General features: G+C 38.7%; 1 protein-coding gene across 1 annotated transcript in view; it reads left to right on the forward strand.

Moving 5' to 3' along the window:
* Positions 1 to 12,456, forward strand: part of LOC119414075 (hexokinase-2) — an 82,150-nt gene that overhangs the window by 10,617 nt on the left and 59,077 nt on the right. Inside the window, exons 2-4 of the mRNA XM_037681193.1 lie at positions 1,455 to 1,617; positions 2,217 to 2,365; positions 10,632 to 10,751. Coding sequence (XP_037537121.1) covers positions 1,455 to 1,617; positions 2,217 to 2,365; positions 10,632 to 10,751 — 432 coding nt within the window. The remainder of the gene's footprint in view (positions 1 to 1,454; positions 1,618 to 2,216; positions 2,366 to 10,631; positions 10,752 to 12,456) is intronic.

Consider the following 12,456-nt stretch of genomic DNA (forward strand, 5'->3'; position numbering starts at 1 on the left):
AGTATTTAAATTGTAGATAAGTGCAGCAGGACATCAAAGGGATGACACACAGCTTCAGCAGCACAGAGCAGAAATGTACCTCTTGATCAATTACACTTCAACAACTGAACATGAAGTTCTAAAATAATAATAAATAACTCAACACTTTTATATTTTGTGATTATGATGATTTTACGATGTGACATATTTTGAATTTTAAGTTGGAAGACAAAAATCGATTGTGCATCTGGACAGCAAAGGGTTAACCCTTCACAAAGCTGCAGCAGGAGAAATGTGTGTGCGTGGCAGAGAAGGAGATCAGCTGATCAGCTGCAGGAGGGATCTTTCCCTTCCACTTGTGGGCTTCACACACGGTGCAAATTCATTTAAAATAATCTATTTTAAATAAACAACCCATGGCTCATCCGTCAATCAGCCAATTGTGTCATGTCCAATCTTACTTAGAAAAACCGTGATTTAGTGAATCTGCAAAAAACGAACCACGAAGTAGCGAGGGACTACTGTATTGCCTTTTTCATTTCTGTCAGCAGATGATTATATTGTCTTTTTAAACTGTCCTATAGAACATAAATCTAAATGGCTACTAAATAATACTGTCCCTCTTGAAAATAATAAAGGCTATTAAGAGCTTAGTTTCTCATTCTTTAGTGGACAGGAATGTTTTTAATTCTAGAAAAAATTAGCCAGTACAAGTTTTATCATAGATTGTACGGATGCACCAGTAGCTAAACATGTTACCAGAAATGGAAGGTTTTTAAGCTTCACTTGAGTCACCAGTAATTAGCCAATCAAGTACTAACAAAAATCAGTTTTTTACTCCGTGAATGCACCACAATGAACCACCCTCAGGTTCAACATGTTTTCTGTGTTTGTGTGGTCTAACTTGTTGAAACGTGCACACGTGTTAATGCTGTTTTTGGGTCAGCTGCACTACAATGTTAAACTCACAAGTCTACATTAAATAAGATGCATAATTCATATTTGTATACGAGGAATCCTAATCTGATAATCTGATGACACTAAGGACAAGGTGTAAATTAGAAGTTAGCAAGGCTTTGCTTTTTGAAATCAAAGTGGGATAACAAAATGTTCGTTGCAGTGCTTGTCTTGACATTTTAGACAACGAACAGTTGCACATAATGCTTCAGAGCAAAACCATTTACAGCTACATCACTGTCAATTAAAACTTTACTCACTGATCTTGTGTAACAACCTACAATACAAGGACTGTGAGTTAAAGTAGAAGTTTTTTTTTGGCACCACATTTGTCACAGGCTCCAGTGAGTTTATTATTGACACATCCCTTTTCCCAGACTGCAAAAATCAGACAACACACAATAAATGTCATGAAGAGATCCTGTTGAATACAGCTATGATTCACTTGATACATTCTTGAGTCAGAATTGTCCTTTTCTTTGCATTTTTTTTTAAAGTAATTATTTACTTTTTAATAGGTGGACACGTACTTGCAAAAGCTTCAGTTGTCAGATGAGGCTTTGATGGATTTGTCAGTGAGATTCCGGCGAGAGATGGACAAAGGCTTATGCAGAGACACCAGCCCTACAGCTACTGTCAAGATGCTGCCCACATTTGTGCGCTCCACTCCTGATGGAACTGGTAACGCCTCTGTCTTTGAAAATCTTTAAATTGCTTTACATAACATGAGCTGAGTCCTTTATACAAAAAGCCAAAAATCTTCCATTTCAAATCTAGTACTTTTAGTAGTATTTTTGGTGATGTTGTTCATAGATGGCTCACAGATTTTATGCACTTATTGTTGTGCAGATCCTGTAAAGATGCATTTCCCCTATTTTTTATTGCACATACAGTAGAAAAATGCCAAATAAAACGAATAACATATGCACAAAGAAAATTATTAACGAAGAGCTAAAAGCAGAACGTTATATAAGCATTATATTCATTTAAGCAATTTTCATTATTTATATGCCAGATGGAGAATCAATATAGTTGGACCACAACCCTGCAAAACAACTTTTTGTTTTTAATCAGATACCAAAAAGATTAAAACACGCACAAGAAAAACGAAACAGATTATATCAGCTATTACCTGCACTGTTTCATAAACCGAAAACCATGATTGGATTAACAGTCAACAGACATTCATTGCACACTTTCAGGTATTCTTGTGAACTGAATTAACATTTTGAGAAATAAAAGCATACTTTTTTGTCAATTTCTTCTGTTTTTGTTCAAAGAACAAGGTGAATTCCTGGCATTGGACCTCGGTGGATCCTTCTTCAGAATACTCCTGGTTAAAGTTAAGGGTAATGGCGAGCAAAAAGTTGAAATGGAAAATCAGATTTATGAAATACCCGAGCTTGTGATGAGAGGCAGCGGCTCTGAGGTAAGTTCTCACACCTTGTCAAGAAGATATTTTATGACCAGCACTGTCCTGTTTTTGTCAGACTCTGTTTAGGGTTAAAGATAAATAAAACAAATAAACTCAAATAGATGCTTACAGTTTCTATTTGCAACAATATCAATACTGACGGTGCTGTTTTCTCCAGTTGACTCGTAACTTCCCTCAACATGCCCTGCAGGCAGTCAGACACGGCTCGTTGGCTCACTAACAGCTGAACTCGTAAATATTAGCTGATATTCACACCACTGAGCTGCTGTTGTCACCAGCATCAAACTAAGTACTGTAATTGTTGGGCTATAGAACACACCTGACTGTAAGCCGCACATACTAAATTTATGATAAAACATAATTTTGTACATGAATAAGACGCGCCAGCTTCTAAGCCACAGGTATTTACCGTTCATTCTCAGAATCTTTGCCCAGCTCCTGGCATTATGTGCAGCTCTTGTTGTAGTACAAGACTCAGCCACTGGATGGCGTGTCATGGACTGTGGCTTGGTGATCGTCATGTTTTCATGATGCTTCGCTGTCTGACTCCTGGTTAAAACCATTCAACCTACAGAATGAACACAAGAAATATCTAAGCATAGTCATTGGACAGAACAGTGCCCACCACCTATGTAACCAAAATTATTTAAAAATTATATTCTGGTCAATTTTACTCAGAATTATTATCGAGGTCATGCGACCAGGAGTCACAAAGTACTGGTAAAATATAGTAAATATTCATTAAATTAGTACCATTGATTTTTATTGTTAAACACTTTAGCTGTTTTTAAATGTACGGTACTTTCTAAATAAATTTTGACATGCTCGCGGAGCCCATATGAGGAGAAGGAGGAGGAAGGGGGAAGAGCCCCTCCCGTTGTCTCCGCTCTGTTTCATGCGTTCGGATGTGAGCTTAAATAATAATAATTTTAACTTAATTTAAATGCATATTTACCGTACACAGAAAGATACAGTGGGTTATTCTTCTTTTTCACTTGGCTCATTACATTTAAACAGTATGTTGAAAGACTTAAGTGGGAGGGAAAATATCTGACTGCAAATTGCATTGACTGGATACAATCGAGAATTCTTGCAACCTTATCAACCACATTGGAGACCAAAGAGAAACCTTGGCTCTCATTATTGTGACAACACCAAAGGTTTGCACTATGGTGCAACAAATTTAGATAGATATTTGATTCATCCCAGACGGGGGTGGGGTTGAGTGGAATTTGAGGCATCCAGTAGCAATTTTTAATTATACAGAAAAAAAAAATACAAATGAAATAATAAAAATAAAGAAGCAGAATACACAAATTTGAAAACAGACATGCACAAGGTGGTAGAAAGTACTACATTCATGATTAACACACCGGTATATGTGTGTTTGAACTATGTTGAGCTGAACATGAGTTTTTGGGATCACAAAGGAGACTTTTCCAGCTCAGTTAGATCTTCATAGTAATAAAGGCAGAACTCATAACCTGCTCTGGAGAAGTTCAGCCTCTAGATCTTATTGTGACAATGTGGTCTTGGCGGGCTTGTTTTAAATCTCTCACTAACTAAATGAACATTATAACTCAGTGGTGACAACCAACCTTTAGCAATAACTGATAATGTAACCTAGCATAGAAGGCTGGCCTTCCTTTATGTTCCGTTTTTTTTTGTTGTTGTTGTTGTTTAACCTCAGAACCATAAACTTCATGTGTTATCTCCTTTTCTTATTAAATATGCTGAATGGTGACTCAAATTATTTTTAACAGATTCTATAGGCTTAAAAATCAAGTAAACACTGATAGGATTTATTATGCTACACACCAAAAAGATTTGTTCAAGCTTTCCCTGATGCATTAATCAGCTAATTGATGGTATGAAGTGATCCAAGAAAGGGATCCTAGTTCTTCCATTATCTTGGACAGAGGATCCTTTAAAAATAACTATGCATTAAATGTGAAAGCTAAACATCAAAATATTCAGTATTTTTATTTTCAGACAAGAGAGTCCAAGTATTGTCACATCATCAAATGTTTTAAACTTCATTCATCATTTTAGCATTAATGTTTCTCAGAGATTCATTTAGACACTTTATGAAAGTGACAAAGCACTGATACTCGCATGACGTCACAGTTCAGGTCTGTGCTGCAACAAAATAAAGCACACTATATATAGATGCTTATTGCCATGATAGGTTACTGGATAGCAACAGGAAGAAAAACCTCTTACAATTGGAAAACGGTTTGCCTTGCACTCTAAAACACATTTATGTGTAGATGGTGCGCGGTCACAGAGCGGTGTTGAGCTGAGGTGTGCAGAGCACAGATTACTGCTGCCCAAGCCGCTCTGTGCCCTACAGGAACAGAAGAAACTATTTTAACTTGCGCACCAGGCGGCTCTATTGGCAATTTGTTGAATCAGACACATAAAAAGTAGAGTTTTTTTTTTTTTTTTTTTTAGCCGTGTTTGCTATTAATCGTGAGTCGATCACATAGCAAGCTTATTTTATGTTTTTATTTTTGAAATCTTGTTTCAACTTTCATGCATAATGCCAAGATACAATAAGCGTAGAGTGTTAGGACAGAAGCTGCAGGTGAAAGAGCTCCATATCTCCGAGCATTATGAACCTGCACTGATGCTCCCTTTGTTCCTCCTGCACGTCTGAAAATGTGATGGCAGTGTTTTCTTTTTGAAGACCTGACAAACACGCAATCGCTGCTAGAAAAATGAGCTACTTTTAGGTTTCCCAGCAACCAGCAGCAAACTTGGACACAAATGTGCATCACCCCCCCCCCCCCCCATCTCTGGGTTCTTCTGTCACCGTGTGCATACCTCTTGCTATGTGTAGAGGCCCTAATTCAAACTTGATACAGTTGCCACCTGGTTAACAGACAGCAAATGAAGGGCTAGAATATTTATATTACCATTCACACTACAGTGGTAAGCTAAGATCATCTTATATTTTCAAACCTATTAAATAACTTTATTCCTAATCCTATGCAAGATACTTCAGTATCTTGGATGATTTGTTGGCGCTTGAAGTAAGTGTTGAGGATAACTCTGAGTTATTAATAGGGGTGTAACGGTATGCTAAAATCACATGTCGGTTCGGTTCAGTTTCAAGGAGGGCTCGGTTCGGTTAATTTTCGGTACAAAAAAGGCCAAAATAAAGACTTACAAAATGTTTATTTTGAAAATATGCCAAGTAAACAAGTTCAGCCATTACAGACTTCTTAGCTGGAGGTGATCTGGTGGATGAAGAAGACTCAGCTGCTATCATCCTCAGACTGCAAACAACACAGATAAAAAAAAATTGAGTTAAGATTATAATTTTAAATTAAAAAAGTTAATTAGATCACAATAATACAATAACAATACCTCTTCTTGCACGGTCATCATAAGAGGTGGTTGAATCTCTCGCTCATCATCAATGTGGCAGGGTCTGGCTTGTTGACGATCATTTTAGCTTTTTCATAAAGTGCTGCTACAACTTTTTGGCTGAAGTGTTGATGTGATGGATGTCGTAGGCAGCTCAGTCGTAGGGGCTCAAGTCTTTAATCATATGCTTTAAAGCCGGCGCATCCACAACATTCGGACATAGATCCAGAGCTTTAAAAACTCCTACAGCTTGTGTTATTGCTCTGGACCGATCTGAATGACCTGATAAAGGTTGTTTAAATGTTGCTGTTATTGGTCTTTGCTCCAAGCTGCTAGAAGAGACGTTCATGTTCGGATGATGTCATTTCAAGTGCATTAAGAGGTTGGACATGTTGCCTGCTGCAGATCCACTCTCTGTGAAACGATGTCGACACACAGCTTTAGATGGCGCCTGTGTTTGGCCTCGCCGCTGCTGGTTGTCCCAAAACTGCTGATGGCCGTTATTTTTCGGCATTTTTTATCTGTTCACTCCTGTTTTTATTTGGTATTGGGGATGTTCAACCTATGCTGGTCTATGATCGACAAACGCTGCTGTCTATTCGGGGTTCCATGCAGAGGAGCCGTGCCCCACCCTCGGGTATGAGCTCATTCTCACCAGAGAGCGGCGTCCCATCCGGCGTTCTCTGCGACCCTCAACTGTGTTTGCGCGGATCTCGGAGAAAGAGGAAGAGAGGCAAGAGAGCCGGTGTCCAGGTGAAGCTCAGGCTTTTCTGAAAGCGTGGGGTCGTTGGCAAACGACTCCATAAAACTCTTCCCACTTGTTGCACTGGCTTTTGGTCCGATGGGGATTTTACAAACACATCCCGACCCGGCTGTGTTCTATCTGGACCTCTGCGCTGCTGCTACCTCCGCTCTGTGTATCCAGAAGCTCCGGACTCATCACCTTCCCTCCGTTGATGGTCTACATAATATCCATGGATCTAACCCTCAGTCTCTCCGTCACCTGGAACGGGCCGCTACGGCAAGTACCCCGCCTTCTTCCCCGCTGCATATGGCTCTGTTTAATGTTTGTTCAATTACTAACAAATCATTCGTGCTGAACGACTTCATAAAATCTCGAAATCTGGATTTTTTTTGTTACTAACTGAGACCTGGCAACGTGATTCAGATTTTATTTCTCTTATCGAACTGTGTCCTGGTGGCTATTCTTTCATCAGCCAGCCAAGGCTGTCTGGCCGTGGAGGAGGCCTCACAGCCATGTTTAGAAACGGGTTTTCCTGCCGCACGTCTAATGTTGGACGTTTTGCATCGTTCAAGCTGTAGCTCTTTAAAATTGGGATTAAGAACCCATTTTATTGTGCAGTGGTTTACTGTCCACCTGGTCCAAATGGTACTTTCTTAAAGGATTTTAGTGACTTCTTATCAGCTACTCTAAATCTGTCCAGGCTGGTTATTGTTGGTGATTTTAATATCCACATTGATGACGTCACTGACTCCTTGGCAAAGAACATTATCAGTGTAATGGACTCTTTTAATTTCATTCAGCATGTGTCAGGACCGACTCACTCCAAAGGGCATACCTTGGACATTGTTTTTACTTCAGGTGTGAATATTGATTGTTTGTCTTCTGAGGACATTTTTATCTCTGATCATCACTGTATTCATTTTAATTTATATCAAACTGTTTTACAGCAATCACCTCGCCGTGAAGTCAGCTCTCGCTTTTTAAACTCCTCAACAGCAGACCTTTTTTTGACTGAGCTAAATCCATTTTTATCTCCTTTTAATGATGTAGTTTTACTGACTGATCATTTTATTGAACATTGTTTCTGTTTTAGACAATATTTGCCCTATCAAAAAGAGGTCATTGCCTGTCTCTAACCCCACACCGTGGATAAATGACAGCATTCGATGTTTAAAGCGTTCTTGCAGAAAAACTGAACGTTTGTGGAAGAAAACTAATCTACAGGTGCATCTTCTGTTTTTAAAGGATCTTTTAGCCTCTTTTAACAATGCAGTTAAAGAAGCAAGGGCAACTTGTTTCTCTAACCTGATTGCTAGGAGCAAAGGAAACTCCAAACTGTTTTTTAATACTTTCAGGGACATTACCACCCCAGCTTCACCTTCTGTTCCTATCTCTTCAAATGAGGATTGCCAACTTTTTATTTCTTATTTTATAGACAAAGTCAGTAAGGTGAGAAATAATATTGCTTCACCCGCACCTGGGCTGACTGTTCCCTCTCTAGCTCGGCCTGTTATTTTAGACTCCTTCCAGCCAGTGTCCCTTCATGAGCTCGCTAAGCTTGTTAGCTCCATGAAGACATCCTCCTGCTCTCTGGACATTCTACCTGCAGGCTTGTTTAAGGGTGTCTTTCAGTGCATTGGTCCTAGTGTACTGAACATAGTAAATGCTTCTTTAGCTTCTGGTCAAGTACCTGTTTGCCTAAAGAGTGCTGTCATCCACCCACTCTTAAAAATTGTTGATTTAGATTCCTCTTCATTTAGCAGTTACAGACCAATCTCCATACTTCCTTTTCTGGCAAAGATTATTGAGAAGGTTGTGGTCCAGCAGTTTGCTGCTCTTGATCAACACAGTATTCTGGACCATTTTCAGTCTGGGTTTTGTAAATCCCACTCAACTGAGACAGCTCTCCTTAGGGCCTCAAATGATCTATTGATGCAACGAGATGCAGGAAAATGTTCTGTGCTGCTTATGCTGGATCTGACGTCGGCTTTTGACACTGTTGATCATCTGACCTTGCTGGATAGCTGAAGAGCTGGGCTGGTATTTCAGGTTCTGCTTTAAAATGGTTGTCCTCTTACCTGTCCGATAGATCTGTCTTCTTGGCTTCCTCTACTTTCCGATCCCAGTCCTGCCCTGTTCATTTTGGTGTTCCTCAGGGCTCTGTTCTGAAGCCATTGTTGTTTTTGCTCTATCTGCTCCCTCTTGGTCCAATACTGTCATCTTTTAAGGATATCTCATATCACTGTTATGCTGATGACATTCAGTTGTACATCTCTTTTTTACCAAATGAGGTTTCAAAAATACAAATCTTACTCAACTGTATGGATTCAGTTAAAAGCTGGATGACAGAAAGTTTTCTTCAGCTGAACAGCGAGAAAACTGAAGTAATCATCTTTGCTCCAGAAAAAAAACAACTGCAGTGATAAAGCAGAACCTTGGACCTCTTGGTCATTTAGCTAAGTCTTCGGTTAGAAATCTTGGGCTAACTTTTGACTCTTGTTTTACTCTGGAAAATCATATCAAGTCTCTGGTTCGTTCCTGTTTCTACCATCTGCGTAACATTGCCAAACTTAGCCATATTGTTTCCCGTCCAGAAATGGAAATGTTAATTCATGCATTTGTTTCATCTTGCCTGGATTATTGTAATGCACTGTATACATGTTTAAACAAAACCTCCCTAGACTGGTTGCAGTTTGTGCAAAATGCTGCGGCTCGACTCCTGACGGGATCATCAAAGTATTGCCATGTAACACCACTTTTAAAGCAACTGCATTGGCTCCCAGTTCAACATCGAGTGGATTTTAAGGTTTTGGTTTTAACCTGGAGAGCTTTACATGGTCAAACACCAAATTACATAACATAACTTTTACATCCCTACACACCGATCAGAACTCTGAGGTCCTGTGATCAAGGCCTGCTGACTGTCCCCCAGACAAAATTGAAAACTAAAGGAGATGGAGCCTTTTCTTCCGTGGCTCCAAGACTTTGGAACTCTCTTCCTCAAACTCTCCGATCACTGGACTCAGTGATTTCTTTTGAAGGTCAGCTAAAAACGTATCTTTTAAATCTGCTTTTGCCTGAATTTGTTTTTTGCTTCTTTTGTTTATCTGATTTGTTGAAGCGTTTTGTGATTTTTATCTTGAGAAGCGCTATATAAGTAAAGTTTTACTTACTTACTTACTAGATTTGTTCACTTGTCTTTTAACAAGAAAGCCGTAATGTTCCCAAACAGGAGACCACAACGACATGGCTTGTTCGTTGCCTGCTAGGCTGCTAATGCTGCGCGTGCTGCAAAGTAATAGCACCGTGCTGAAATACGCGTAGGAACTTTAGTTCCGGGGCACATAATCTCTCGTTAATAAAATTTAATGAGCGAAAAATAACCGAAACGGTACACACATAGACCGAACCGAACAAGCTGTACCGAAACGGTTCAATACACCCACGTGTACCGTTACACCCCTAGTTATTACTAAAAGAAATGTAACTCCATATCTGTAAAATTAACTGATTATTAACCATTTATGGCTTGATCAAACTGTGACAACCTTCCAAACAAGCCTGTAAATGTCCTTTAAAATTCATAAGACCTTTGACTGATTTCAGCTACTTGGCTGAAAATACAGTATGTATGTCCTTACTAACTACTAACTAACTAAAGCTCTAACATCATAGATGTAAAACTTTTTAAATGTTAAAATAGGCATGCAGTGCTTTAATAGGGTATAATTCCTACTATTCCTATCACCATAACTCTCTTAATGCAAAGTGAAGGTACAAAAAGCAATAATAGAAACAGTATTACAAGAAATGGTACAATTTTAACATTTTATTTGTGCACATCAAACAGTTGGTGTGTAAATATATTGGACATCAACCAATGCCTGTTTTTGTATTTGCCTTTTTTTCTTTTTATAAAATAAGTTATTTTTTAAATCTGATGTAACTGATATGATTCCTTAATGCAGTGAACAGTTTGGTTCTGTCCACCAATGCACTATTGAAACATTTGCTTCTGTCAATGAAACGGCTCCAGAGATACTTAAAACGTAACACAACGGCTTCAGAATTGACTTTGATTCTTGCAGCATCTGTGCAGTCACTGCTCAGCTCTTAATGAGAACAACCTTTTCTTCCTTATAGTTATTTGACCACGTAGCTGAATGTCTGGCTAATTTTCTGGAGAAGATGGGTATAAAGAATAAAAGGCTTCCTCTGGGCTTCACTTTCTCTTTTCCTTGTCAACAAACCAAATTGGATGAGGTGAGTCATTTTCAAGTTATTTTGTCTGTTTTCAGTGATGTGCTTAACTTTTACATTGGGGAAAAAAGTCGTGACCCCCCTCCCCCCCTTATAATTTTATATTTTACATCAAAAAGGCCACACTATTTTAAAAATGTGTTATATCATTAGTTCCCTGGGCTTTTAGTAGGTTAATCAAAAGTTGTTTTATTTATTTTTAAATGATTATTGATGCTTTTTTTCCCCCTCATTATCTTTTCAGTCTAATTGCTGATCATTTTGAGAGGTTTTCTTGTTCATTAAGCCCCTTAACACTGACTTTGAATAATTTATTCATAAAAATCAACAAAGACCGGATTTGAAACAGCGACATTTCTACTCAGAACAAATAATATGTCAAAGAACCAAATTTTAAATTGTCTTTCTGTGGAAAAATGCCAAAGGTGACTCACTTTAATTTCGTGTTTTTGCACAAACTAAAGAGCTGTGAGAAGTTCTTGTGCTGATTCCTCCTCCAGGGCTGCAATCAACTCCTTGGACTTGTGATTGTTCTCACTGCTGTCTCTGTTCACTCATTTAGACGTTCCAAGCTCAGAGGAAAACAGAACTCCTGTTGTATGGTTGTAAAAAGTGCAAGACAAGTTCCTCATTTAGACTTAAGGCCTTAATCCTGACATTGTTAAATAAAAAAAAGCATGTGCATGCCTTTTAAAATCATAGAACTCTTTACTACTGCGCTCCAACACAGTTTCCTCTGATGGTGATGAGCTTTCACAGTACCAGTGCCACAGATGCTGTTGCTGCAGTTGTTATCACTTCTAGTCATCTGCTGTCAGTTGCTTCTATTTGTAGAAGTCAGCAAAGCCTTCATTACACTGCTGCTTATTATTTAGTATGGATGTAACAAGGTTGAGTCAAGTCCTCTGGAGAAGTTCTTTGTTGTTATTGAGCATGCATTAGGACATTTGGTATAGATGCTTTAATCGTCTCAGTCTTGGCTTTACCATGACATTACAAAATTACAGAGCAAACTTTAGGTGAGGTTTAGTTATTTTAAAAGTTAGGACAGAATGCTCAAGGGGTTGAAAGCAATTGTTCTAGTAGAACACAAAGTAAAATCAAGTATATCCCAGAGTGTAATCTGACGGCTGAAGCTTGACCCAAACTGGGTCATGGAGCAGGACAATGATCCTAATGATTCTAATTTTTTAAAAATCCTGTTTTCGTGGGTTTCATGAGCTGGAAGCCCAAATTATGTAAAATAAACAAATAAATACTTGAAATTGTTTATATATATTTTTTTCATTTAGCCTTTATTTATCCAGGTTAGTCTCATTGAGCCACGAGAACTCATTTTCAAGAGAGACCTGTTTAGGGAGCACATGGTGGGGGTTAAGGGCCTTGCTCATGGGCCCAGGGTGGGGCGAATGAGGGTGGGGGCAAGTGTGGGTGTTTCACCTACCCCACCCACAATTTTGATGTTGTCGGGGCCGGGGCGTGAACCGGCGATCTTCGGATCACAGGCCCACCTATCTAACCTCTGCGCCACCACCCCCCAAATTGTGTTCTTAGAATCTAGCATCTATTAAAGATTAACTTTTTCAATGGAATTATGGAAGTTAAACAACTTTTCCATGATATTCTAATTTTTTGGAAAGGGTCTGTGTGTATATGTGTGTGTATATGTATATATATATATATATATATATATATATATATATATATA

This window comes from Nematolebias whitei, chromosome 8 (genome assembly GCF_014905685.2).
Source record: "Nematolebias whitei isolate Nwh7 chromosome 8, NemWhi1, whole genome shotgun sequence".
NCBI lineage: Eukaryota > Metazoa > Chordata > Actinopteri > Cyprinodontiformes > Rivulidae > Nematolebias > Nematolebias whitei.